The sequence below is a fragment of the Propithecus coquereli genome, unplaced genomic scaffold (genome assembly GCF_000956105.1).
Source record: "Propithecus coquereli isolate 6110/MARCELLA unplaced genomic scaffold, Pcoq_1.0 Scaffold136, whole genome shotgun sequence".
Lineage (NCBI taxonomy): Eukaryota > Metazoa > Chordata > Mammalia > Primates > Indriidae > Propithecus > Propithecus coquereli.
Window position 1 is genome coordinate 5,125,381 of NW_012137858.1, and position 27,362 is coordinate 5,152,742.

A 27,362-nucleotide genomic window follows, 5' to 3' on the forward strand; every position below is an offset into this window, starting at 1 on the left:
ACAGCTCTTGGAACAATCTGCAAGCTCATGCCACCTTAGTTCCTGCATTCGCAGCATCCTCAGCCCCGACACCCTCAGCACCCAGCTCCGGAAAGGTTTTCCTTTCATGGCACTGCTTAAAATAGAGGCTTATGTAAGTGCAATTCTGAGCTGAGGAACAACAAGGGGTACTGCCACAGGGGCAGGTGGATGGAGAGCAGTGGCATGCCCCAGTGCCCCTTGCTCTGGGCCGTGCCCCCGGACCCTGTCCCGACCCAGGAGCCCCCGGCCTCATCCATCACGCAGTTCTCCCCACAAATGCACTTGCGGGTGCTGCTGCACCGCTCCACCCTTCAACGCCTCCCTCCAGGCAGCTGCCCAATCCATAGGCAGACCCGTTCCTGATGCTCGGTGGGCAGGAAGAGAACCACAGCCCAAATGGAACAATGTTCCCCTCGCCTGGACCCACACCTTGTGCCTGGCTCAGGCAGTTGAATCCGTTAGTTCACCAGCAGAGGTGCTCGGTGCCCCCGTTCGTGCACACATACCCAGAGAAAAGCATGCACAGACTCACACCTGCACATGGCACGCTCGTGCCTCACACACACTGGGATTCACACATGGTGTCTGTGTGGCCCTCCCCACACCCCTCCTTCTCCTGGAGATTCAAACCAGCTGCTGGATAACCAACCACCCCTGCCCTCTCCCCAGCACCTAGCTCCAGAACAGCCCTCTGTCCACCTTGGGAAGGGACCCACAGAGAGCAGAGCCCCCTGAGAGAGCCCCCTGAGGGTGAGTACGTAACCCCTGGCACCCCCTGTGCCTTACCTTCCCACAAGCCACCATGGAGAGGGCTACTTGGTACCAAAGGTGAAATTCTCCAAATGCGAACTTCATGGCTCGCTCCAGGCACTGCAGAGGGGACGGGAGAGATAGTCAGGCTTCCCCCTCAGGGTCCTCCTGACCCCCCCAGCCATCCCACACCATTCCAGAGTAGTGACTGCCCAAGCCACTGCCCTTGGGAGGCTGCATGAGGTCCACATTTGGCTCCTGTTGGAGACCCAGGGGTAACCCAGTCCCTGCCACCAGCATGCTGTGTGACCACACAAGTCTCTCACCCTCTCTGACCCTTAGTTCCCACCTCCATAACATGTGAATGATCTTACAGGGCAATGGCAAAAAGCAAATGAAAGAAGATTTGTGAAAGCGCCTTTGAAATGTAGATATCCAACAAAATAACAGCTAACAGTTATTATTATCGTGCATGGCCCTGTTCTCAGCTTTTTACATGTATTCCTCCTAACGACCTGGTGAGGGGGATTCTCTAATTACCCCCATTTCACAGATGAGGGAACTGAGACTTGTCCAACTTGCCAAGGTGACAGGGCCAGCAAGTGGCAGAGCAGCCTGGCATGAAAGCGACAAGTGGAGAAGGGGCAAATGGTGGCTCCATCGGAGTTCCTTTAGGCACTGCCCGACTCCCGGGGAGCGGGGTGGGCTGCACAGCCGGCTGTACCTCTGAGAGCATGACGTACTGCCCCCTCCTGCCCAGTGTGATGCTCAGGAGGTCATAGATGGCCATGGCATTCTGCAAGCTCACCGTCCGGTCCTCCTCCTGCTCTGGCACCCGGCTCAGCACCACGTCCCGAGTTGCCTGTGGTGGGGGACATTGTTTGGGAAAAAGTGAGGACAGAGACAGGCAGGTGTCTGTCCCCATAGGGCTCCCACCTTGCTGGCCCAGTCACTATCACCTTTTCGTCACTGGCCCAGGCTAGGCAGGTGGCCACACTCCTGGAAACAGCCTTTCCCCATCCCCATGCAGGCCCTCTCCGCAGAGAGAAAACCCTCGCCCTTAGCCCAGGCTGGGGTGAGGGAGCAGTTCTGAGGGCCAAGTTCCAGGTACTTAATTTGTTATTCTGGAATATATCAACCCTACAGAAAAGCTGCCAGAATAGGACCATAACCATAAGCCCGTCATCAACTGCTGACGTGCACCGCAGTTGCTTTGTTCCCCTCCATCACGTAATTATCATCGTCTTTCTCACTCTAGAATCTGACCCTGCACTCAGGTGCTGTCTCCTCAGTCTCCTTTCACCTGGAAGAGGCGCTCGGCCTTTCCCTTCCAAGACCCTGGCGTTTTTGAGGAGTACAGGTCAGTTGCTTCGTGGAACAGTCCCTGGTGTGTTTGCGACTGTCCACAACTACAGCAAGAGCCGAAGATGCGACCTGAAACCACCTGGACCAGGTCACGTGGCTCTGCTCAACCCTCAGGAGGGAGCCTGGGCTGTGGCTGGCCCCACAATGACCTCTTCAGCCCCCCAAATCCCTTTGACAAGGACCCCCCAGGACTTCTGCCCAACACCCCAGACCCTATCCTTGGCTCCTGCCAATCACAGAACTCTCCTCTCTGCGCCTCCCCAGGGAAAGCTCCCCCACCCTCAAGGACTCCGTTCTTGGCGCCCAGCACTGGGGATCTCAGTAGCTCAGTTGCCAGATGGCTGCTGGGGGTGGGGGAGGAGAGGGAAATGTGCTTTCTGAGTAGGCGAGTCTGTATCATTTGAAGAGGGGAGCTCCTCACCACGAAGCCTGAACCCCCCACCAAGGATGGGGGATGTGGTCTGTGGCAGGCGGCCCACCCCCTGCCCACCTCCATACCCTGGGGGCAGCATTTGGTGGGGGCAGAACAGGGCAGAGAGGGAGAAGCTGACCAGCTGCAGGAGTTGTGGGGGGCTCCAAGCAGCATCAGAGCAGGGGCCAGGCTGGGGACACTCTGGGGCCTGAAATGACAGTCACTGCCCCACTCTTGCACCCCCACACCTTGAGGGCTGTGCCTGAACTGGAGCAGAGCTGGGCTCTGGCCAGACGCTCCTGCCGGCTGCTCCCAACATCCTCCCTCCTCCTGGCCACGCCCCTCTGCCAAAGGGGGCCCCTTCCTGCACTATTCTCCCTCTGTCTAAACCTCCTTCCCTGCAATGGGACTCGCTCACCTCTGCCTCTCCACACTGGACCTCAGGACCACATGGCCCTCCTGACAGAATAAAAAGGAGCTGCTGAGCCTAGAAACCCAGGTCTCCCTCATCACATCCATACGATCCTTCCTGTCCTCAGCTGGGCCTCAGAGCCTCCCTCCAGGCAGGACTACCCTCCCCTCCTGCAGGGGGGGGCTGGAGAGGCAGAAGCCCAGCCCTTGGACTGCAGATTCTGGGTGTGTCCTACAGTACGGGGATGAAGTGCATTCTCCTAGGGGCCTCTGGGAGCCAGACGCATCCAAGACCCAAGGAGGTGACTCCCCCTGGGGGACACCTCAGTCAACAAGGCAGACCAAAGGCTGGGGCCCCAACAGCTGCCCCTCCAGCCACAATCGGTGAATGCTGCCCACTCCCCCAAGGACATGGATGGGCCCAGAAGAGGATGCCCGGATGCCCAGAAATCCCAGACAGGCTGAGCACTGGAGCCAGCCTGGGGAATGGGAGCCGGCCGGGAGCTCTGGAGGGTTGAGGGAGAGGAGGAGTGGAGAGGGCAAGTGCCAAGAAATCCCCTCCTTCCCATGCGATCCACCCACACAACCACCAACAGGAAGAGAAGAAATCCAGGGAGAGGCTTGGCAGGAGCTATCTCACAGAGCCAAGCAGGGACACAACCCTCGCTCTGTCCTCACCGGGGGATGTACCTCCCCACTCCTTCAGCCCCGGCAACTCCGCAGTTCTGGCCACCCAGGGTGGAGCCCACAGAGGCAGGGGCATGGGAGGATGAGGAGACACAGCCCTGGCCTCAGGGAGACCAGGAAGCAGCAGCAGTGCAGGACGCACACGCCCGAGCGAGCGGAACCCCACCTGGGAGTCTGGTGAGAGAGACAGGTCTTAATAGCAGGGGATGGGGCCCGGCCGCCTGAGGGGTGGCCTGTCTGCAGAGGGGGGAGAAGCCTGGCTGGGCACATCCAGGGTCTGGGGACCAGCCCACCCAGGCAGACCAGTGGCCTTCGCAGGTGGTGAGCAGCCAGCATGACCATGGCCCTGAGGATCGAGCTAAGCTCCTTTCCGTAGCTGCCCACCTGGCTGGCTGCTCTCCAGCCACAGGAAACTGCCTGCTGCTTCCTACTGTCACCATGGCCTGTCTTTGGTATTGCTGCGGTTCCCTCTGTCACCTGGACACCTCCTGGTTCCTCACAACCCAATCCAGGTGCCCCTTCCTGCAGCACCATCCAACTCCCTTCCCATATCTCCCAACACTGGCCTGTGCCCAGCCCCAAGCCCTGGCCCCGCATACCCGCCGGCTCACCAGCGCTTGCAGCAGGGCAGCGTCTTGCTCCCCTCTAGACGCCTGGCCCCTAGCACAGCCTCGCACACAGAGCTGGACTCAGTCCACCTTCGCAGAGCAAGTGACACTTGAGAGAGAAAAACTCTGGGCCCAGTGTGGAAACTTCCCTGTCCACCCTGGACTTTGACCTTTAAGAGAATAGTGTCTGGATGTGTGTCTGGTGGGAGAGAGGGGTGGATTTCCAGAACTGGGCATGAATTAGGTCAGAAGAATAGGACTGGAAAAGAGGGGCGCAGAAGCACAAATCCTCACGCTGGTGACAACCCCTAACAGGCAAACAGCAGGGTCCTAGGGACGTGTGAACTGGTGCCTGTGCCAAGACTGAAGCGTGGTTCCCCAGAGGAGAGCCAGAAGCAGAAGTCAGCCCAGCAGTGACGATGGCTCTGGGGCAGTGCTGCGGAGGACGGGGCAGAAAGAAGGCAGGCGCGGGGACTGGCGGGGGCTGGGGAGCAAACCACAGCAGAGGAGCAGCTCCGCTCAGGGGCCAGAGCAAGCCTGCGCACTGGGCTTCAGACACCGGAGCTTCACGCCCCTCCCCAGCGCCCCCACCCTCCCGCTCCCTCCTCCCTGGGCTCCCTGCCCTCAGGCTACACGGTGCCCCCAGGCTCTAGCAGGGCTCTGAACTACTCCCAGCCACATTCTTTCCCTTCCACCAGTTAAAGGGTCTCAGAATCCTGCTTTCACCAGAAAACCTTTCGGATCTAATGCAGTAACAGATGTGAACATGATTGTGACCCTTAAGATAATACACAAACGCTAAACCTTCTCACCCCCCTCCTCCTCCTCCTTCTCCTCCTCCTCCTCCTCCTCCTCCTCCTCCTTACTGTTCTCAGAATAATGGCAGAATATTCTGCCCTGCTTTCTCCCTGCCTAGTGCTCACTGCCATAACCCCCATGCCCACCCCCAGCACATTTAATCCCAGGCAGGGCTCACGCAGTTGTCCTGCTCCTAGCCTTTGTCCCTCTGGCTGCTCTCCCAAGGCAGCCTCTCCTAGACTAAAGAACATTCCCAGCAAGCCTTCTGGCAGGTCAGAAGAGAAGAAGCCAAAGAAATAATGCTCCTCCTGTACCCCCGCCATCCAAAGCTCCGCACTGCCAGCATGACCCACTTCTGGTCTTTGGACAAGTATCCACGAAGCAAGTATGGGGCCTCGTGAAAAGCCCACGAGGGAATCTCTATTTCCCTGGGGAAGGCTGGCCCACGTGGAACCTAAGGCAGGAGCTACTCCTGATCGAACAGCCAGCCCTATGTGAGCGCCAGGCATTAACCTTTTAGGAGCTGAATTTTCACGTCCACCATCTCCTCTGCCCCCAGGGTAACGCCATGTAGGGGGCAGGAATAAAACCATTGACCTCTCCATTACAGAAGAGGACACGGAGCCCCCAAAGGTGAACTGCCTTGCACAAGATCCCAGGGAGTCGAGGCTGAAGCTCGAGGCCAGGCCAGGACTGCTGCCACTTGCTGTGCTCTCCTGCCTCAAAGATCCAAGCCCAGTTCCGACCCTCTGCTGGCTGCAGGGCCTCAGACGGCACTGACCTTACCTTCTGCCCAGCCCTGTTTCTCCTCCCTAATCCTGGACACAGTCTAAGGGAAGGAAAGGGAACTAGCTGGTGGCACATTTTCTACACAGCATCTCATAACTCTCCCAACGCCCTTCTCATGTACCATCGCCCCGTTGTATAGGTGAAGACTGAGTGAGGCCCAGGGAGGCCAGGGAAGCTGCTCAACACATACAGATGGCGCTGGGACCCAAAGTAGGACCCCTAGCGGCCTTGGGTGCTGCTTCTTTGCAAAGAACATGCTCCCTGGGCAACGCGTCCACAGCCCTGCTCAGCCCCACTCTCAGAGGCAGCCTCTCCACTGGCCAAGGAATAAGCCTTGGGGGCCTGCTGCTGACACCCCCCAAAATCACCCTGAGAAGAAGTCTCACAGCACACGGGCCCAACGCCTGCCCCTCCCTGGAGGATGCTGTGAGGTTGTGCTAGTGCCATCGCCCCCTCACTGGCAGATGCAATTACCACCAGCTCCAGAGCTCCCAGTCCACAGAGGTGAGAAAAAGCATGCTCTGCGACATGTCCTATCCACCCAGCCACCCCAGCGGGGGCCACGCTAGGCCCCATGCTCCTGCCTCATCAGGCTCCTGCAGCAGAAACCACAGCTCTTCCTGCCAGCGAGGGAGAGAGGCTCTCCCACCTCTACTGAACCAAGGGCTCTGGGCTGGCAGTGTCGTTAGACCCCTTTACTCTTGCAGCCTTCAGCAGGGAAAGGCCTTGTGTTGCAGCAAACCATGTGCTGAAAGCTGGAACAATCTGTGCCGATCTGCTGAGTCCCTAATGGAATCAAGCCCAGGAAACACTTTTTTTTTTAAAACCGAATGGTATCCTCAATCTAATTTATCTTCTCCTGACCAGATCTGAACCTAAATGTCTTCAAAAATGACTAGGTTAGAGCCAAGTATTTACCAGGACAAAATGAACACGTATTGAATAACCAAGATGTACCAGGCACCTCTGTGTTTATTTTCTTACATTATACGTCCAAACTCCTGCAAAAGAGGTCTTATTAGCTCCATTTTACAGATAAGAAAACTGAGGCTTGGTGGGTAAGAAATTTGTCCAGGCCACACAGGTTGTAAACGGCAAATTCAAGATTCAAATTGCCAGATGCCCAGCACTGGGCATGGCACAAAGTTACTTTGCTAACCTGCAAGGTCCCAGTCCCCAGAGACCTCCCCATCCACCCACCCTCACTCAACACCAGGCCTCTGTTTCCTTTCCATTTCCAAGAGGCTACACGGGCAGCAACTTCTTCTTCCACTAAATGAAACAGGGACCCAAGGGTTCAGTTTCCTTTAGCACATATTTTTGGCCCTGGAACCAGTATTTTAGAAATGACAAAGATTCCTATATCTTCTAGTTCCCCAACTGTTTGAGAAAACCAGGCTGGTTTGATATATGATTCTTTCAAAAATAAGGATTTACCTTAGGGGTTCAGCAGATTGGGATAATTTCTTCTGGTTTGGGGACAAGGATTCCGTCTGCATCCCTGGGCACACAGTGCACTAGGTGGGAGTACACTTGGGACAGGGACAGTGATTAAACTGTTCATCATTGTGTCTACAGTGCTGATCGTGGTCCGGCTGCTCAAATACGATTACATGAATGGATGGTTGGTGGGTGGGTGGATGGATGAATGAACTGATGGATGGATGAATGGGTGGGTAGATGAATAGTGGGTGAGTGAATGGATGGGCAGATGGATGGATGAATGCAAGGGAGGATGGATGGATGAATGGGTGGGTGGATGGATGAATGGGTAGTTGGATTGGTGGATGAATGCATGGTGGACAGATTTTCAAATGTCCTTTTGGTTCCAAAGACTCCAAACTAGGTCTAAAACACAAATCATCTTCAAGCAGTTATATCTCATATCCCTTGCATTCCTGTGAAAGCATTAGTAAGGTTTCTATCTACCTCTCGAAAGACAAGGGCTCCTCATCCATTCTGATCACACAGTCAGCTATAACCAAAGCCATATCCAAGGCACCAGCCCCACACCATGCAGCTACTCCTCTGAGTTCCAACCCAGAACACAGGGGCTGCCATGCTCAGGAAGCCTGCAAACACCGCTTCCTGGAGCACCTGCTCTGGACATCCCGGAGGTGGGAAGCGATGGAGATTATGCCTCCTGGCTTGGCTCTGCAGCGTAATGAGCTCTGCAAGTATTAGAAGAACCTAGGTAGCAGCCAAGGCCACCAGCTACTGTTCTAGAGGCTTCTCCCCAAGCTCATCATCTGCAGCCAAATCCAGATACCATCAAAGGGAGATGAGAAAAGCCCTGTGGGTACATGGAGGCCAGCCTGAGGGTACATGGGAGACTGGCATAGTGGAGCCCACAGCCCAGTTCTCTCGCTGACCAAGAATGTGACTGGTGGGAAGGAATATGCTACACAAAGGCAGGTCTGGTCACTCTGACACTGTTCCGAGCCACAGTCCAGATCCGAACGCGGGTGGAAAGGCCTCTGCAGACGAGACACTAAAGGTAAGCCCATTGCCGACACTCTCCCTCAAATTCCTCAAGTTTCTAAATGTCTGACAGGCTGGGTGTGAGCCAGAGGGAACAAAACAGCCAACCCCATAACAGATGCCTCCTCCCGGCCTCAGTGCAAACAGTGTCTGAGAAGTTCCTCTGCCTCTTCCTGTGCCTTGCATGCCACAGGGAATTTCCCAGACACCTCCTGGCCGGCTGACCTGGACCCTGGTCTCCTGGGCAGGGTGGGCTGCCACACTCTCTCTTGTAAAATGGGAAGAACTGCTTGAAGGAAACCATATAGTCAGGAAATCTACCTGGCTTCAAGTTCTAGTAAGAGACCGTCTTCCACTTTGAGATACAGGGCAGCTCGAGGTTTTGGGGCTGGGGAGATATCTTTAATGGAAAGACACCTGAACTTTGGTCCTGGGGACCCAGATCAAGCACTGGGTACAGAAAGCGGCTTGGGAAGACAGAGTCCAGCCTCGATCCCTGCCGAGGAGAAAAACGGCGACGATTCTCACACTGACAGGCATGTCCCTGTTCATAAAGCCCTCCCCAAGGTTTGCTGCATTTGATTCTCAAAATTATCTCCTTGGCCCCTTTACACGCGGGAGAACCAAGAATGAGAGTTAGAAAGGGGACGAATGTGGATGGAGGTCCAGGAGCCCAGGCTGCGTGTCCTGTTTACGGAGATAGACGTGGTTCAAACCATGCCACAAGGCTGATTAGTACGTGACTTTTACCAAGAAACGTACCTGTCCTGGACCTTACTTTCGTCATCTGTAAGATGGGAAGATACGGTGTTAGATTGAACTCCATGAAAGTATGGTTTTTGTAGGTCATCAACTTTTGAAAATTGGCAAGTTCAAATGGCTCAACACAATGCTCACCCAATCAGCTTGGAAGCGGGCAGAGAAAGGGCCTGAGATATCGTCCTGTTTTCACCCTTTCAGCGTCTTCCTGTGGACTACACCGTAACCCTCAACACAAAGGTGACAATAATGACGTGTGTTTCCAGAGACAGGCGAGTCCAGTGCAGCCTCACGTGAGGGTGCACGAGGTGAGATGGCTGAGGTGAGACGCGGCGGTGGGCGTGGGAGTGCTGGTCTGCATCGGGGTTCCATGTTTAAAACTGGAGTTCACTCCGTGGTCCGAGTACATTTCCTGCGAAAGGCGTGCTGTTCTCTCATGAAAACCAGATCTGACTTGGTACCTTCGTCTCCACATCTGGCTAACGAGCTACGTTAGCCACAGCAACCATTACCCACCTCACAAGCAAACATTTCAGGACAACGCCCCTGCCAGCTGGCACTCCGGATCCAAATCGCCACACCCTACACGGGAACTCTCGGATCCGACGCGCACCAGGCCTGCCTGAGGAAGGACACAATCTCTCCCCACGACGGTCCGGCTGCATGCTCCTGTCTACTCGCCCAGAGCCCTGTGGAGCCAGAGGCGACCCAACAACAAAGCTCTCTGAACAAGCCTTGGCATCACAGGGTCCCACACGTCCACAGGAACATTCATTTCTGACTACTCAGGGATCCAGCTCGTGAGCTCTTATTTTTTGCTTGTTTTTTCTTCTTTTGTTTTTTGTTTTAGAGACAGAGTCTCACTCCATCACCCAGGCTGGAGCGCAGTGGCATCATCATAGCTCACTGCAGCCTCGAACTCCTGGGCTCAAGTGACCCTTCTGCCTCAGCCTCCCGAGTAGCTGGGATTACAGGTCCATCCCACCATGCCTGGATGATTTTTTTTTTTCTTTTCTTTTCTTTTTTTTTTTGTAGAGCTGGGGTCTTGCTATGTTGCCCAGGCTGTTCTCTAACTTCTAGCCTTAAGTGATCCTCCCACCTCGGCCTCCCAAACAGCTGGGATCACAGGTATGAGTCACCATGCCTGGCCTGGATCTTGGTTTCTTAACCTCTACATCCACACATGCATCTCAGATGCATCGCCTTAAAAAAAAAAACCTATTTATCGATCTGTGGTTCCCAGCTCACCAGCCCTGTGCTGAGCCTCCAAAGCACCTTGGCACTGGGAAAACACTGCCTGGCATCATAGCCGCCATGTGTGTGCATGTGTGTGTGTATGTGCATGTGTGCATGTGCATGTGTGTGTTTGCCTCGTCTAAATGGCCCTTCACATGTGCTGTGTCCAGTGCACCTTGTCCCCTCCTCTTCTCTCTTCCCCTACACACACAGCCTTCACACAGGGATGCCCTGGATACTGTAGTTGTTAATTCATTTATTGCCCACTTCCCTCCCTAAAATACAAGCTTCATGAGAACAGAGACTTTCCTCTGTTTTGTTTGTTGCAGCATCTCTGGTGTCTAGAACAGGGCCTGGCACAAACTAGATGCTCAAGAAATAGTTGTTGCACGACCAAATGCATTCCTTTTACAGGCACACCTCCCTCTATGAGTTACTGTCATCTTGCAGGGATTGGGCCCTGGCCCTCAGCGAACGAGCAGCAGAGCTGGGACCTGAATCCAGGCCTTCTGCCTCCAAACCGCACCCTCCTTCCACTCCTTACCCCTACTCTCTTGTGTCTGTCACAGAACCCAGAAAGCAGCTGCTCAACACACACTGCAGACTTATTGATAATCATCTTTTTGATACCCAAAGACGTGGGTGGGGGGACTCATGCGTTCAATCCCTACTCATTTGGGGGTAGTACACCGGCCTCCAAACACAGCCTTGGGCAGCCAAACCCAAACCTAATGAGCTATACTCACCCCTGCTAGGGGAGACCAGGCCCAAGAAGCACCTGCGTGATGGACATCTCTGGGAGACAGAGCTTGGCCAGGCCATGGGTGGCTGTCCCTGAGCCCCACATCCCTACCCACAGGGGCAGAGGATGAGAGGACCCCAAGGAACACTCTGGAGCTTACCATGGACTCGCTGATGAGGAGGAGCAGGAGGGCTTCCTCGATGTTGTCCTTGGGGCAGTAGAGGCTGAAAGACACAAACGGCCCAGTTCGAGCACACCCCTCCCCAGGCAGCACCACCGACCCACCATGCCGGCCCTTCTGTCCCGGAGTCAGCACTGCCCTGTAAAGTGACCCTCTCTGCATAATTCATGGGCACCAGATACCGCCTGCAGCTAACAGGCCCCAGAGTTATGAATCTGCTGGGCCGGAATCCTGCAGATGCTCCTGGGGAAGAAACACCCCTTCCAGCACCAGCGCTGCAGGAGGTGGACGGGGCAAGGAGTGCGGAAGAGCGGGAATGAAGTGCCACTGGATGGCCACAGACCCCGCCTTCGATTGTTGGCACAAACGAGAGAGGTGTGTCAGACAAGACTATTAGGAAGATAGGTAACCTTCAAACAACTTGTTTGACCTCTGGGTGCCTTCTAGGATTCTCCCCCCAACTTATACCCCAAGACCTGCCTTATCTAGTCTGTGTGGCTCCAGCTGAGACCAAAGAGCTTGCCTGGTGGTCAGTGGGTGGAGACCAGAGGAGAACACGGGGCAGAGGGGAGCCCCAGCGGGGACGAAACCCTATGCGAGGTGCAAGAACTGGCATGGCCCAGTGGGGCAGCTAGAACTTACTTGTCTCCTTCATAGAGGTGAGGTTTTCGCAGGGCCTGCATGATGAAGGAATTCTCCTCCTTGCCCATGAACTCGGGCAGAGGGTGGGACAGGGGACTCCAGTAGCAGTCCTCACTCAGGGAGTGCAGCAGGACCCCCGCCAGGTGCTTGGCCGCCATCTGGCAGAGAGGGAGGCACTCAGACCCAGGCACCGTCTTTGGCCCTCCCCTGGAATGGCCCAGAAAGCCCTCCGCCCGCCACCCAGCCAAATCTGCCCACCTTGCAACGTGCTGCCCCTCTGGAGCCCCCGACTCCCCCACTGCCAAGGAGCCCTCTCACTTCTCTCCGTCCTCCCAGCGCTGAGGCTCCCGCCCCTCCTGCTGGCCATGGCTGGCTCCTACTTTATGCTTTCTCTTCTCTCCTCTCCTAGACAAGAGGCGCATTTCCTCCCTCTCCTGACCCCCTGCAGCCCAGCCCAGCTCTGAGTGTTCACAGGCCCTTGCAGCGTTGGAAAAGAGCATAAAGCCCGGGCACAGGCAGCTCTCTCTACTGATGCCTTTCTGATACTTGGCTGAGAATTCTCCTGTGAGAAGCAGCTGTGGCTCTGACGTCGGATGAACTAAGGCCTAAGGGGGCAGGCCTGTGATGGGGCAGGGAAGCAGGGTCGTTGTCATTTATTAGGATCATAAACAAATCCCTAAGAATCACCATACCGCCTTGCTAGGCAAGGGCTGGCAGCAGATCTGAACTCTGAGCCAGCGCCAGGGCCTACGTGCGGTGCTCTGATGAGAAGGCTACTGAGGCACCGTCCAGGCTTAGCGGGAAGGAATGCTGAGGCTGGACACTGACGTCTGCCACGAGCAGGGGAGGGCGGGAGCAGGCGCGTGACCCGCTGCCGTCCCTGGTCAGGGGCCGCCTGCAGAGACTTCTGCTGCCTCCCACTGAACCTGCCCCCCGAATAAGCCAGCCACAGCCAGCACCCCAGGTTACCACTTTGAAGTTCTGAGTTGCTTTGGTCTCCACAGTCCGTAGAATCCCCCGGAGCTCTCTCATGCCCTTCACGATGTTCCTAGAGGAAGGACAGCAGAAGTAGAGTCGTCACCAGCCAAGCTCCCAAAAAGACATCCTCAGTGACCTCACACCCAGGAGGAGCTGCCTGCTGGCGTTTTATCTGAACACATCCAGTAAGTGGAGTGAAAAGTCAGAGTTGTAACACCAGGACCCTAGAGGCCCAGGACACCGATGACGAGGAGGGCACAGCCCCTTGGCAAAGTGGGCTTGCAGTTCACCACCAGGACTGGTATTTAAGTACTTCGAACAAGGTGTTATCTTGGCCCAAGAGCCCTGGGCTGTCATCAGACTTCTGACCTGAGTCAGCCTCCATTTCTCCACCTTCGCCTGCTACATCTGGTCAACACTGGAGTCCGTCCCACCTCGCAGTCCCTGCTGCTACGGCCCCGGACTAGCCAGTTTCGCCCCCTCCAGTCAGCACTCCGTGCCTTGAAATAATTTTCAAGCTTGTCAAAGTGTAGCCCACAGTGAGAAACACACCTCACACCACGACCCAGTGCATGCACACACTTTCCTCACACAGAACTGAATTTTCTCAACACAGTACCTGTCTCTACTACGCACGACCAACGCTGCGATTTTCTATTTTCCTCCTTCCCCTACCCACCTGTTGCGACATGCTGGCTGCAGCCCACTGAACAGATATCGCAACCCACTAACTGGCTGTGAAGAACTTCTCCCACCACCCCTTGGGGTCTAGCTGACAGGTGAAAGTCATCCGGGTGCTCCCAACCTGAGCCCCCACGGTGGCCCCCGGGGCTTATAGGATCCAGGCCAGGCCCCCAGAGCAGCTTCCTGGGGCTGTGTGGCCTGCCCCTCGCCCCCTCCCACCTCAGCCCCCGCACTCAAGCGAGTCCTTTCTGGCCGACCGCAGCTCCCCATGTCTCCCTATGTCACGTCTTGCACAGGCGTCCTCCCCCCACCCCGCCTTAAACAGCCATTCCTGTTCATCCTTCAGAGACCAGTTCCAATGTCACTTCCTCCACGAAGCCTTCCCAGGTCCCTCCCCATACCGCCCTGCCTGCCTGTGTCTTACTGCCCATTAATTCCTCTTCTGAGGCAAGTGCTGCCCCTTGAGGTCTTGAGGTCAGTTTCCATGCGCAGTCTGACCCCACACACTGTGGCCTCCTGAGGGCAGAGCTCGTACCACGCGTTCCTGAGGCTCAGCCCCAGCAGCCCCTGCGCTCTGTCAATGCCGGAGGAGGGTCCCGCTCATTTGCTCAGGATTCCCGGGGTCACACCACACGAGGGGCAGCAGAGGCTGCCGGCCAGCAAATTTAGCAAAAGAAAGATCACAGAGGGTACAAAGCCAAAGCTGGCAGCCAGGAAAAGTCACACGAGCCCCTCCTTCAACTTTCACGCACAGGACGGTCTCCTGGGGGCTTTGGGGCCTGGGAGGCCTGCAAGGACAAGTTTGCAGATCAAGTCCCGTGCCTTCCGGGAAGGTCCAGCTTCAGAAAAGCAAGCCCAAAATGTGCCATCTACCAACACCATGAACATGGACCCCTGTTTTTACGGCTGAGAATGGAGACAAATTCTACCCTGGGTAGAGCTGGAGTCCCAGTGACCTTCCCTGGCTGGCCCAGTGCTCTGAAGAACTGGGACTGGTGAGCAGGGTGGAAACCTCGCCCCCCTAGAGATGTTTCAAATCCATGTGGCCCAGGGAAGCGGCTCCCCTCTGTGGACTGCAGTCTCCTTGTCTGTGAAATGGGGACTTCCAGTTAGCTCAGTGTCCCCCAGGCTTCTGTCGCCTGCGCACAACGTTTACCATGCTTACCTCTAGCTGCACATCACCAGTACTGCTATTTATGTAACACTTTTATTTACATCTTCTTTTTACTTTAGTAGATAGCTCACCTTAATAAAAAATACCTGACATCATGGGTTTGGTGTGCTGGTTATTTTTTTGCCAATAAATATTAAATATAGGAGTATTTTTTAAAAGTTAGTGTGTGTCACTTAAAACCATCTGTGTGTTACTAGAGGTTCTTGTCCCACACCCTGAGAAATGATGTTTTAGACCAGAGGGTCTCAAAGTGTGGTCCCTGGACTAGCAGCATCAGCAGCCCGGGAACTTGCTAGAAATGCAGATTCTCAAGATCCCGCCCTAAACCTGTAGAATTGGAAACTGGGGCGGGGCCCAGCAATCTGGGTTTTATCAAATCTCCGGGTAGCTCTGATGGACACTCAAGGTTAAGAACCACTGGTTTAGATGATGCCCCAGTGCCTTCTAGTTCTCCTAGTCTAAGAAGCCAGGGTTCAGAAGGGACACTCTCACCCAAAAACCCCAGCCATACAGCCAGATCCTAAGTCTGTAACCCTGGGACAGTGAGGCAGCCTCTCTAAGTCCTAGTCTCTCCTCATTTACTCATAGTGCCATCAGGCAAACGACACACACAAAGCCCCAAGCACACCCAGGCCCATGGCAGAGGCTCACTAAATACTGTTTTCCTTTCTCCTTCTAATTTGGGTCTTAAAGATCTTATTACTCATCTTTTAACTGACATGATTTTGCATGGAAATTCAGGAGCTAATGAGCAGGGGGAGGGCACAGAAGTGCCTGGGAGGACCCTCCAGGTTTGTGTCCACCGTTCTTCCACCAGCCCCAACCCACGGGGGACATAAGAACAGGAGTCCCTGGTAGATTAACCAAGCCCAGGGACAGACTTGGGGGACCCCCACAAGAAGCATCTTCAGTCCCACTGAAGCCTCTACTTCAGAAAAGAACCCAATGCTAGCTAGACAGAGGCCACAGGCCAGGCCAGGCCAGCTGAGGAGACAGCCCAGTACCAGCCACCACGAGGAGAGAGAAGGAAGACACAGACTTCACGAGTTCCCAGCAGACAGAGGAAATGGCTGACTCTGGGACTTCAGTCTACACAAGAGCTCTGCCCTGGTAGTCGGGCCAAACAGCCACAGACAGGGACAGGCTGGACCCTGGAGCTGCCCCAGGGCCCTATGGCCTAGAGGAGGCTGGCAGCTCCCGGGACCTGTGGGTGATTTTCCACTCAGCAGGCTACCTGCCAGCCTCCTCCCGGCAGCCTGGCCCTGGCTGCTACCAGGAGGCCAGAGCCAAGAGTGACTGTGGCCCCTTCTTCTCACTCTACTGCAAGGACTGTCCTTTCTCTGCCACTGACTGCCGAACTCAGCCTTTAGTCTTCACATCAACACTCCTGGACCGGCAGGCTGGCAGCACCTGGGGGCTGGGGAAAATGGAGGCTCTCAGGGACCTCGCCGCCCCCAGCACATACATAACAGAGGGATCAGCACTGCATTTTAACCAGATCCCGGGGCCAAAAGTTGTGCCCTTTTACTATTTCAAATCTGTAAGGGATTGTGGCATATAAAGAAGCTCCCAAGAATTCCTTAGCAAAGCAAATAATCACCCTCAGGCATGTTTGGGGTAAATCCCAATATTTATTGAATATCCTTAAAGAGAAAAATCAACACAGAGGTTCCAGTGGCCAGGGCTGCATAGGGAGAGATCTGGGAGCCCAGCAAACTGACCTGTTCTGTCATGTTGGGAATGCCCCTCTGCCTCAGCTTACTCCTCTAAGCAATGAGAGACCAGACAGGGCTTCTTGAAGGCTCCCCAGATGGCCTCAAGCCTGAGCAACCCCGTCCCAGGCCTGAGGCTGCTGGTGCCAGGTGGAGCTGGGGCTTTCCCGAGCTGTTTGGGACTGCCCTGGGAGAGGCCAGCTTGAAAGATCTCTTTGTTCTCGTCTCTCACGCTGACCTTTCTGAGCAAAGCTGCTCACTTTTAACAATATTCAAACAGGGCCTCAAACAAACTCTGGCCCAGAAATAGGCTGCGTGGGGAGAAGCCAGGAAGCCGTTTATTCCAACTCAAGTAAAGCCTGATTGGGCAGGAACAGAAAGAGTCGTGGGTGTGGGGATGGGTCAAGGACACGGCTTGTCTTGGGGCGGCCCCCAGGTGGGACGTGCAAGGGGCTGGCAAGCTCCTCCAGTCCCCTTGGCAGCAGCAGGCAGCGGTGCACGTTTTGCAAAGCTCTTCCCCTTGTTCAGTCCTCGCAGCTTTCGATGAGGCCGATGAGGCAGGCAGGCTCTGTCGTCCCCACACCAGCAAGGCACTAGAGAAATCATTGCTGAATAAATCAATCCCCAAGTGCCCATGGGAAAACTAAAGCCTGGAAGATGGCTGCCTTTCTAGGCCACCACTTACCTAATGGGAGAGGTGGGCTTATGTCAGGCACAAAGGGGCTCGGACTTCACTCCCTTTTAACCCTGAGAAAGACCTAGCACAGTTACACCTCCCTCTCCTGGACATCTGAACTCCAGAGCTCCAAGGACACAAGTGACTAAGTCTTCACAAAGTGCCTACTGCATACCAAGTGCTGGTCCTCAGCCCCATTCATAACAGGCACTCCACAAATATTGGTGGAATGAAACAAGAGCCTGAATAAGTGAATGGATATCTCATTCACAGGCTGTCCCATCAGCCACACTCCTGATTTACTCAGAGCTTAGCAAAGGGTTTTGCACACAGTAGGTGCTCAACAAATATTAAGGAGGGGGGAATCGGTTTGATTTGAAATGGAGAACGAGAAATGCATGGAGTTGATCGCTGAATCAGATTGCATGGAATTGATTGCTAAACAGATACAGGTACATATGACCCTGGCCAGAAGTCCCCATTTCAGGGCTGGCACCGCTGCTTGTGCATGAGAGGTTTCTGGTCAGAGACCCAGAAGAGCATAGACAGTTGGCGGATCCCAACAGCTGGAGGGGTGGAGCAGGGGACAAGGTCAGGTGAAGTTCACATGGTTACCAAGCTGTTCACTCCTGCCACAGACACGCATCCTGTTTCAAAAACTAAAACTCTCCTCTTCACCCCCAGCCCCAGAATAAGGCTGTGACACCCCCCTCGCACGGCACTGAGCACGTCCAGGGCTCTTTCCTCCTTAGTGAGGTGGGAGCTGGGGGTGGGAGAATCAGGAGGTGCGTGCTAAAAACATATAAAGACTGTGCATTAAGAGAGGCTGGGGTGGGCCTCAGAGGTTACTCAGTACCCCAAAGCATGACATAGACTAGCACAAGGCTGTGAGGATGGGCTTCACTGCTGGGTGACTCTGGCCCCTGAAACCCCGAGAACAAGCTGACTGCCGCCCTCCCCCAGCCCTGTGAGAAGAAGACAGAATGACTGTGGCTGAACACAAAGCTCATGGGTCATACCCAGCAGGCTGGGTTTTCTAAGGTGCCTCCACTCCCTCTCTGACTCGGCACCTAGCTAGCAAGGTGGAGCACGCGCACCACCACACACACCACACACACACACACACCACAGTACACACACCACAGAAAGGGACCGTGTTTTCACAGGCCTGAACAACCTGCCAAGTCCCGGGGAACTCCCTTAGAAAACACACACGCTCCCTTCTCTATTGTTTAGTTTTGGTACGGTGAGCACATGTTGCTCTAGTAATTAAAAAAAAAAATTTTTTTAAAGGACAAACACAAAACATATAGTTCACCTGGCTCAACACACATGGCCCAGGCTCACTCCCAGCCCTGGGCAGAGAATGGGTTCTGCCGGGTCTAGGCAGAAGGAAGGGGAAAAAAATCAACCCAAAGAGAAATGGCTCCTTGCCCACTCTGGGTGAAGGGCAGAGTCAGCTCACGTTCTTATTCTTGGGAGATGCCCAGGTACTCGTCCTGGTGAGGTCAGAGCCGGTGACAGGGACAACCTGGCCCTGGCATTGCATCACCCTCTCCCCTCCCCAGGTCCCCCTCTGCCTCACCCCAGGAGCTGCCTCATGCAAAGGAGAACCAAGCTCCTTTTTAGAGCCTCCCCTATAGCCGGGACCCCGGACCCAGCTGCCAATGCCCCCCCCAAGAACATGCCAGAAAGGTGCCCCCTCCTGGCAGCCGGTGGCTGCGGAGCTGCCTGGGGCGAGGCTCCAACCAGAGTCCACGGCTGCCCTCTGGTGGCAGCATGGGGAAGTGGAGTCCCCCCAGACCTGCTCACCCCCCGCCCTGTGCAGGGGGCCCTCCCAATTCCTGCCGGTCCTTTCAGGCCAGTGCTTTCTGTTCTAGCTTAATTAGGAACGCTGGCATCAGCCACAGAGCAAGGGGCAGGAGTCATCTGGGGGAATTAACTGCTGGATCAATAGGGCAAGGCCCCTGGAAAAAATTAATGTCCCTCACATACTGCATGAGTGAGTGGGCAGCAGCCTCAGACTTAGGCGTGAGGGAAGTCCAGGCTTCCTGAGGCTCAGAATAAGAGGGAAGCTGTCTGGGCTCAAGCAAACACCACCCACTTTGCAGAGTGGACACCACCCCACTCTGAGTTTATGTCAGTCCTGGATCAGAGGGACCAGGCGGGACCCCGGGGGCGGACACTGCTGTGGCCCTCTGGCCCCACTCTATTCTCAGCAGGGGCTCCTCCAGCCCCTCTGGAGGCTGCAAATGAGCTCAGGCTCTCAGGTTCTGCAGGGAAGGAAGCTGGCAGCCCACCGGCCCTCCCCTGAGCGGCACTCTGTGCTGGCCCCACTCCACCTGGCCTCTCAGGTGCACTGCTCCTCAGGTGCCTGGGGCGCCACCCCTCCCAGGCAGCACCCCCACCTCCCTGCCCTCTTTCTCTCCCTGGCACAGAGCACGGCCTGAACGTCACTGCCGGCCACACGTGGGATGCAAGCTCCGTAAAGGCGGGACCTTGCCCTGTTCTCAGCTCTAACCCCCAAGTGCGGGCAGGTGCCTGGCACCCAGTGGGCACCAGACGCCATATAGGAAATGAACTGTGGGCTCTTCTCTGGCTTTCTCACCTCGGCCCTGATCCCCCGCTGGGCTGTGAGCTCACAGAGCACTGGGAAGGGTTTCTCCCACCTTCCTCAACACCCCAAGAGCCCAGTAGGGCAGGAAATTGAACTTAACAGGGAGGAAGTGGCTTGCCGCCCTTTAAAAGAGTTCGCCAAGCTGCCCTGGAGAAGATGACCGATCAGGTATTTTTGTCTCACTCTACCCCTGAACTTCTGCTTCTAGCACCTTGAGCTAGGACAGTGGTTCTCAGCCGGGGACTATTTCACCCCCTCAAACCTCCTCCCACCAAGGACATTTGTCAACCTCTGCAGCCATTTTTGATTGTCACGCATGGGGGGAGGGGTGCTACTGGCATCTAGTGGGTAGAAGCCAGAGATGTTGCTGAAACCTACAATATATAGGGCAGCCCCCACAATGAAGAGCTATCTGGCTCAAAATATCAATAGCGCCGACGCTGAGAAACCCTGGGCTAAGGTAACTTTATATTATTTTTTAACTTCCTAACAATAACAACAAATGTATAAGAAAAATATTGGAACTGGTGATTCACCTAAGAGGATAAAACTTTGACCAAAGGACAATAATACGTAACTACAAACGCTCATTGGTGCAGCGCCACGGTGGTAGGCGGTCTGCTGGGGCTACGCACTGAGGAAGGCCGCGGGCTGTGGGCACGCAGACCGGGCTCAGCCCAGGCACACTTTTGCGCTCTACCACCTCTTAGCCCAGTGACTTTGGGCAGTTACTTAATCCTCCCTTTCTCAGTAAGATGGGGATGGCACTAGTTTCTGTTTCACAGGACTACACAGAGGGGCATTAGCATTCTGCCTGGCATTCAGAAAGCACTCAACAAACATTAGCTACTGCGCTGAGGAAGGGGCACAGAAATTATTTACAGTCCAGCCAGGCACACGGGGCTGCAGCCCTGCTTTAAATACCTCCGTCACATCCCAGGGCCACCTCTGGGCTGGACGTGGCCCCAGCAAACAGACAGAGGGACTCAGCAACTGCCACATGTCCTGGGGACTGCTACTCACACGCAGAGACTTTAGACTGTTTGGGCTGTTTACTTGGAAAGACACGATGATTCAATTTCCATTCCTCTTCACTTGGTGAGGTCGGGGCAGGGTGGGGCCCGCATCCTGGCTGTGAGGACTGAAATGTGTGCTTCAGGAGGACGAAGGGAGGGGGCAGAGCTGCAGGGACAGAGAGGTGATGAAATGGCTTGGGCTTTCCCAAAGGGTCAGTGAATGCCTCTGCCCGCTGCCGACACACAAACACACACACACACACACACACACACACACACACACACACACACAGACCCGCGGGCCACACGCACAGCCTGAGTGTGCAGAATGCAGATGGGAGGAAACAGGCCCTGAGGAGGGGCGGGACCACCTGCAGGAAGAGGAGCCAACCTTCGAGAATGGTGATTCAGAGTCCCGGAGGGGCAAAGTGAGCCTGAGTCAGTGCTCCCAGCCATCTCGGGGCCCTGCCTTTCCCCCGCACTTGCCCTTCCACACCCAAACGGCACAGGTATCTAGGCCACTCCAACCTGGAGCTAGAATCCCAGTGCATAAGCCTGGCCAAGCGACTCAATCTCTTCAAGCCTCTGTCCCCTCACTAGTGAAGCGGGGTCACCTGGCCTTCTTCCCAGAGCACTGTACAGTCAGCACACGGTCCGGCCCGGCAGGCCGCTGGTGCGAGATCATGCTGCTCTCTCTCCCTCCTTCCTCCTGGCCGTCCCTGATGTCCACCTTGACCTCATTACACCTGCAGAAAATGCAGCTGTGGGAGAGGGGAGCAGGTGACCCCAGAGGAGGCGGCGGGGGGACCCTCTGCAGAAAGGGAGTTAACAGCTGAGGTCTGTCCTCCAGGTGTTCTGCACCCCTTCTCTCGTACCCAACCCTCACACCCCAGGACGCAGGGCCACCAGAAGCCCCATCTTGGTGGGGGAAGCCCAGCTGGTGGGGTGGAGGAGGGGCTTGCTCAGGGCCACAGAGCGGCCTCTAACCCCCAGGCCCCACCCTGGCTTACATGGCAAGGGCACCCACCAAATTTGCACACTGAAAGTTGAGACATGGCACCTGCCGAGCGCGACCATCCTCGGGGGAACTGATGCTAGGCAGGCAACACCTTGAGGGTGGCGGCAGGGTCTCAGGAACAGGATTTCTGTGGGGGCAGTGTAGCCTAGTGGTTACGAGCACCAGCTCCAAAAGTCAGCTCGGCCACACATGATCCTGGCTCTGCCCGGGACAGGTCACCTTTGTCCTCTGTGCCTTCGTTTCCCATCTGTGAAGCAGGGACGCTGTGGTCCCCACCTCAGAGGGCTGTTGGGAGGACTAACACACACATGCAAGCAGAGCATTTAACAAGTGCCTGGTGCCAATCCAGCACTTCATAAGTACATGCATTATTAGAATGAATATTTGTTAAATGAATGAATGAACGAGACAGAATACTGAAATTAGAACTGTCCCTTCCCCACAAAATCTACTCCATGGGGCTCCGATATAAAAAGCAGCACCTCTGCCCTTTGTGCCTACGAGGGTCCTTGGGAAGGACCCTCTAAACTCCGTAGGGCAGGGGTCAGCAAGCTGTTTTCTGTAAAGGGCAAATAAAGATAGCAAATATAATAGATTTTGCTAGAAGGTCTCAATCACAACTACTCAGCTCTGTGCTGAGACAACACATAAAAGAATGGGCGTGGCCGTGTTCTAATAAAGGTTTATTTACAAAATCAGGCTGCAGCCCACCTAGATACCAGGGTCAGCTTCCTCGGGTTCACACTAGGCTTCATAGGGTGTGATGACCCCTGTCCTTCCTTCCAGATCTCTGCAGGCAGGTAGCTGAGGGTGGCATCTTTCCAGTAGCCCAGATCTGCCCCCTGGAGCTCAAGACTGGCAGAGGGAGGGGCTTTCCCAGGGGAGGGGGCTCCCGGCAGCAGCCTTGGGCACAGCAAAGCAAGGGTGACAGTGGTCTCCAGCTACACCTGCCTGGGCAATAAAAACAGGAACCAGCCCTCTGGGCCACTGTCTCTCTGAAACCAAAGTTCAGCAACCGAAAAAGGACCCAAAAGCAGGTGGCGGAGGTGGAGCAAGGCAGCCGTGCTCCTCAGCACCGCGGGCTGACCCCTAGGCCCCACCTCCCATGGCCGCAGGTGCTCTGAGGAGCCGGGCTCTGTGGCCAGCCCCACCCTTGGGGGTCAGCCGCCTCGGCTCTCCCAAGCAGGGACACTGCCACCTCCCTGGCCTAGCACTCAACAAATTTAAAAAAAACCCAAAAGAGGAACACTTGTACACTGCTGGTGGGACTGCAAATTAGTGCAACCTCTGTGGAAAAGAATTTGGAGATACCTCAGAGAGCTAAAAATAGAAATACCATTCGATCCAGCAATAGCACTATTAGGCATCTACCCAAAAGAGCACAAAACATTCTACGATAAGGACATCTGCACCCGAATGTTTATGGCAGCACAATTCACTATTACAAGAATGTGGAAACAGCCCCAAGTGCCCGTCAATCCATGAGTGGATTATCAAAATTTGGTATATGTTTACAATGGAATATTACTCAATCATAAGAAATGACAGTGATTTAGCACCTCTTATACTTTCCTGGATTAAACTTAAGCCCATTATCCAAAGTGGGGCACCACAAGAGCAGAAGAACGGGATCCATTTGTACTCACCATCAAATTGGTATTAACTAATCAACACATAAATACACATATAAGAATAACATTTATTGGATGTTGGGCAGGGGGGAGGGGGGAGGGGGGAGGAGGGAGGAGGGGACGGGTATTTGTATACACAAGGAGTGCAATGTGCACCACCCGAAGGATGGACATATTTGAAACTTGGACTTGGCGGGGGGGACCAAGGGCAACATACGTAACCTAAACATCTGTACCCCCATAATATGTGGAAATAAAAGAAAAAAAAAAAAAACCCAAAAGGTGTAAAGTTCATGTTTGGATCAGAGCCTGCCCAGCTGTGGCCTGCACAAAAAATAATAAAAATAAATAATAATGCTTTGCTTTTCGAAGCAGCTGTGATGTATCAGGTGCCCTGGCAGGTGTTCACGTATGATCTGATCCCCACAGCGGTGCTGCGAGGCGGGCATGGTCCTCACCTGCACTGTACAGGTAAGGGCAGCGGGGGTGCAGAGTGCTCAAGGGACGTGCGCACGGACACATAGGCTTCCCGCAGCAGAGCTGGGGTCACTCCCGGGTGTGCTGCCTCCACAGCTGCGCTTCCCACTCTGCTGCGCGGCCAGGCGTGAGGAGAGAGCAGGGAGGCAGCCTGTTTTCTGGCTGAGACCCTTCCACCCAATTCCTGACATTTGGAAGACAGGGATTCGTGCAGTTCCCCCCACCCCCCACCCCAGCCAACAAGAAGGGCAGAGTGGAGCGAGTCAGGAGAGGGCACAGGCCTTCCCCAGGTCCAGGCCCACCTGCCTGCCTCATCATTGCAGCCACCTCTGCCCCCAGGGGCATATTCCGAATTCTGGGCAAGCGACTGCACTTCCTTCTCCTCCAGGCAGTTGAGGACCTAAGCTCAGGGCTGCTGGGTTGGACAGGGATGCCCGCTGGATGGAGGGGCTGCCTGGGCCAGACACCCTGTGCTGCAATCACACTGCTCCCTGGCAGTCCCAGAATACCCGGGGCCCACCCCACACAAGGGCGCCATGTCAAACCAAGTCTGCAAAACTTCACGTGGCCTGGAGACTCACTACCTTCCTTCACGCTCACTCAGCTTCCTGTTCTAAAGGGTCTGAGAAGTCTTTAATCCACTGTTTCCCAAATGTATTTGGCCACAGCTCCTGCCCGGCAGATCCCCACATCCCAGACTCCTCAGCCTCACCCCACCTCGGCAGCCCCTCCTGACTCCTCCGTCTCTGTGCCTCTTCCCTGCTGCCTTGGGGGCCAGCTCAAGCCTGACCTGCCGCAGTCCACAGTGCGCCCACACCGCCCTGAGCCCACCTGCAGGCGTGAGCGCAGCCACCTTCCCCTCGACCCCCATGGCCAGCAACTTCGTGGGGAGGAGAGACGGAGCAGGAAGATGAAAGAGGCTCACAGCCCAGCCCCCGTAGAAAAAGCAAGCAAGATACAAGCAGCATGTACTTGTATTTTGGGGTACTATGTTGGAGTACTATGTTGCTGCCGTTTAAAAAAAGAAAAAATATATCTGCAAATCTACCCATAGAAAAACATGAAAGACATACCTCAAAATGTTAGTAGTGATTATTTGGAGCAGGGGTCAGAAAATTTTTTCTGCAAAGGTCCAGAGAGCAGCTGAAGGTTGCATCGCTCACCAATGGCCAATGACTTAATCATGCCTACATAATGAAGCATCCAGAAAACCACAGTGTTTGGAGAGCTTCTGGGTGCTGAACACATGGAAGGTGCGCACCCAGAGGGGGCATGACCCTCCGCACCCCTTCCCGTACCTTGCTCCATGCATCTCTGCCACCTGGCTGTCCTCGAGTTGTACCCTTTAATAATGGTAATCAATCTATCAAACAGTAAGCAAACTGCTTTCCGGGGTTCCATGAGCTACTCTGGCAAATTACTGAACCTGAGAAGGGGTCATGGGAACCTCTGGTTTGTACCCAAGCTGGACGGAAGTGGTGGTGCCCTCAGGACCTACTGCTTGCGATGGGTGTCTGAGGTGGGGGAGTCTTGTGGGACTGAGCCTGTGGTCTGTGCTAACTCCCACCAGCGTCAGAAGTGAACCGAATTGTAGGACACCCAGCTGGTGTTGGAGAATTGGTTATGAGTTGGGGAAAAAACCCACACATTTGGTCACAGAAGTGGTCTGTGTTGTGTTGAAAATATAGAGGAGGAGAAAACAGTAAGTTTGTTTTTTCCTACTAAACAGGTACCATGTGTAAGAATCATCTATCCGAAAACAGGTTAAATGAAAGGAATGAATAAAGTGAAATTTAACCAAATAAATCATACCAAAAATGACATATGGGCTTCAGAGAACTCCAGGCGGTCAGTACAAGGAAAGCCGTGCTCTCCTAGCCCTGGATCTCCTTGCCAGGGAGGAGGAGGTACTACCTGCGTGGCCGAGGTGAGGTGTGACGAGCCACCCGCGGGCGCTGCCTGCACTCGGCACGTGAGCCCCCCTCTCGCTGGTGACATCCTGCAGCCCTGGCCCATGGTGTCTGCACAGGACTGTGCTGATGCAGAGGAGGGAGCTGAGGGGCCCCAAAGTCTCTGTTGCAGAAACCGGCAGGAAACTCCAGCCCCTGCCTGGAGTCTCCAGACTGGCAGAGGCATCACCCGCAGACAGGGCTGGGCACCCACAGAACCTCCTCGGAGCCACTGGCAGCACGCACTCCTGATCTCACAGCTTCTCTCGCTCACCACCACCACCCAACACACCACGAAGCAACCTCTCCTGGCCTGGCAGCCAGCACGGGCCGCCCCCTGCACTATTCTCGGAGGGGGGCCCTGCTTCCCCCAGGAGCAAACGCCTAACGGAGGCCTTCCAGGCACCACGGCTCTTGGGTCTCAGATAGGTGAGTTTTCCCAGGGGCCCTTGAGACAATGAACAGAAGACAAGCTTTTACGCCACCTCATCAGCAGGGACAGTCGCAGCCCCCAAATAGTGCCAGGCCTTTATTTTCACTATACTTCCCCTCACGCCACCATCCCTTGAAAGCTGGAATGAGTAGGAATCAGCCTTCCCATTTGATTTCTGGGAACCTGAAGCTCAAAGAAACGAAATGACTTTACCCACACTGCAGATGACAGTGAACAGAGCCAGACTGGCACCCCACGGCCCGCTCACCGTCCTCTGCTCTTCCCAAGAGCATCACCTTCCCCGACATCACCTCCCAAGCACCCAGGCTCCCGGCACTCTCCCCTCTCGAGAAACCGCTCCTGTTTCTCTTCTCAGCAGTTTCCCCAAAGCACGCGCAGGCCTTATTGCTCCCGCAGCTTCCTGAAGCTTGGCCCTTCCAACCCAGAGCGCCTCCGCACGCCTCCGTCTGACAAGGCATGACATGAGCCAGCCCCGCTTGATCCTCTCCCGAGAGCACGCGTGCAGGCGCACACGCCAGGAGCAGAAGACCACCCTTAAGGCCACTTCAAAAGCCCCAGACCAGAGAGAAACGTCCAGGTCCCGCTCGACTGCCAGCAACCTACCCCTTCTTCAGGTTTTTCACGTAGGCGCTCTGCAGGGCGGCTTCCAGGAAGTAGGTGAGCTCATGGTCAACTGGGTGAGAGCCTTTCAGATGCCTCGACGTGATGTTATTTGTGGTCTGGGAAGGGGACAAGAGAGAGAGCCACTGTCTCAAAGTTCTGAGGCAGAGGGGCCGGGAAGCAAGGGTCAGTCCAGCTGGAGGAGGTGGCCCATCACCATCCCAGTCCCAGCTGCCCTGGGGCACGTGGTACAATTCTTTAAAATATGTCTGAAGCACTCCCCATTCAAACGCTGGATGCTCACATGCCCCGTGTCTAAAATTATTTATTCAATAATCACAGAGCTTTATATTCATTAACTTGTTTAGTCCTTAGGGCAACCCTATCAGGTAGGAATGGTCATCATGCCCATTGCACAGATGAGAACACTGAGGCACAGAGAGGCTCTCTTCCTGCTCCGAGGTCACTCAGGCTGTGGGTGGTGGAGCCAGGCA

The 27,362-nt window shown here is 55.1% G+C and overlaps 1 protein-coding gene across 2 annotated transcripts in view; it reads right to left on the reverse strand.

Annotated features, from left to right (window-relative positions):
• The window catches only part of TTC7A (tetratricopeptide repeat domain 7A), a 119,957-nt gene that overhangs the window by 59,647 nt on the left and 32,948 nt on the right, over positions 1–27,362 (reverse strand). The window contains exons 5-10 of one of the 2 annotated variants that reach the window (XM_012638868.1): positions 26,872–26,987; positions 12,852–12,930; positions 11,883–12,040; positions 11,220–11,283; positions 1,496–1,633; positions 808–891 (exon numbers count right to left, since the gene is read on the reverse strand). In XM_012638868.1, the coding sequence (XP_012494322.1) occupies positions 808–891; positions 1,496–1,633; positions 11,220–11,283; positions 11,883–12,040; positions 12,852–12,930; positions 26,872–26,987 (639 nt within the window). The remainder of the gene's footprint in view (positions 1–807; positions 892–1,495; positions 1,634–11,219; positions 11,284–11,882; positions 12,041–12,851; positions 12,931–26,871; positions 26,988–27,362) is intronic. The other variant, XM_012638869.1, reaches the window with a different exon arrangement.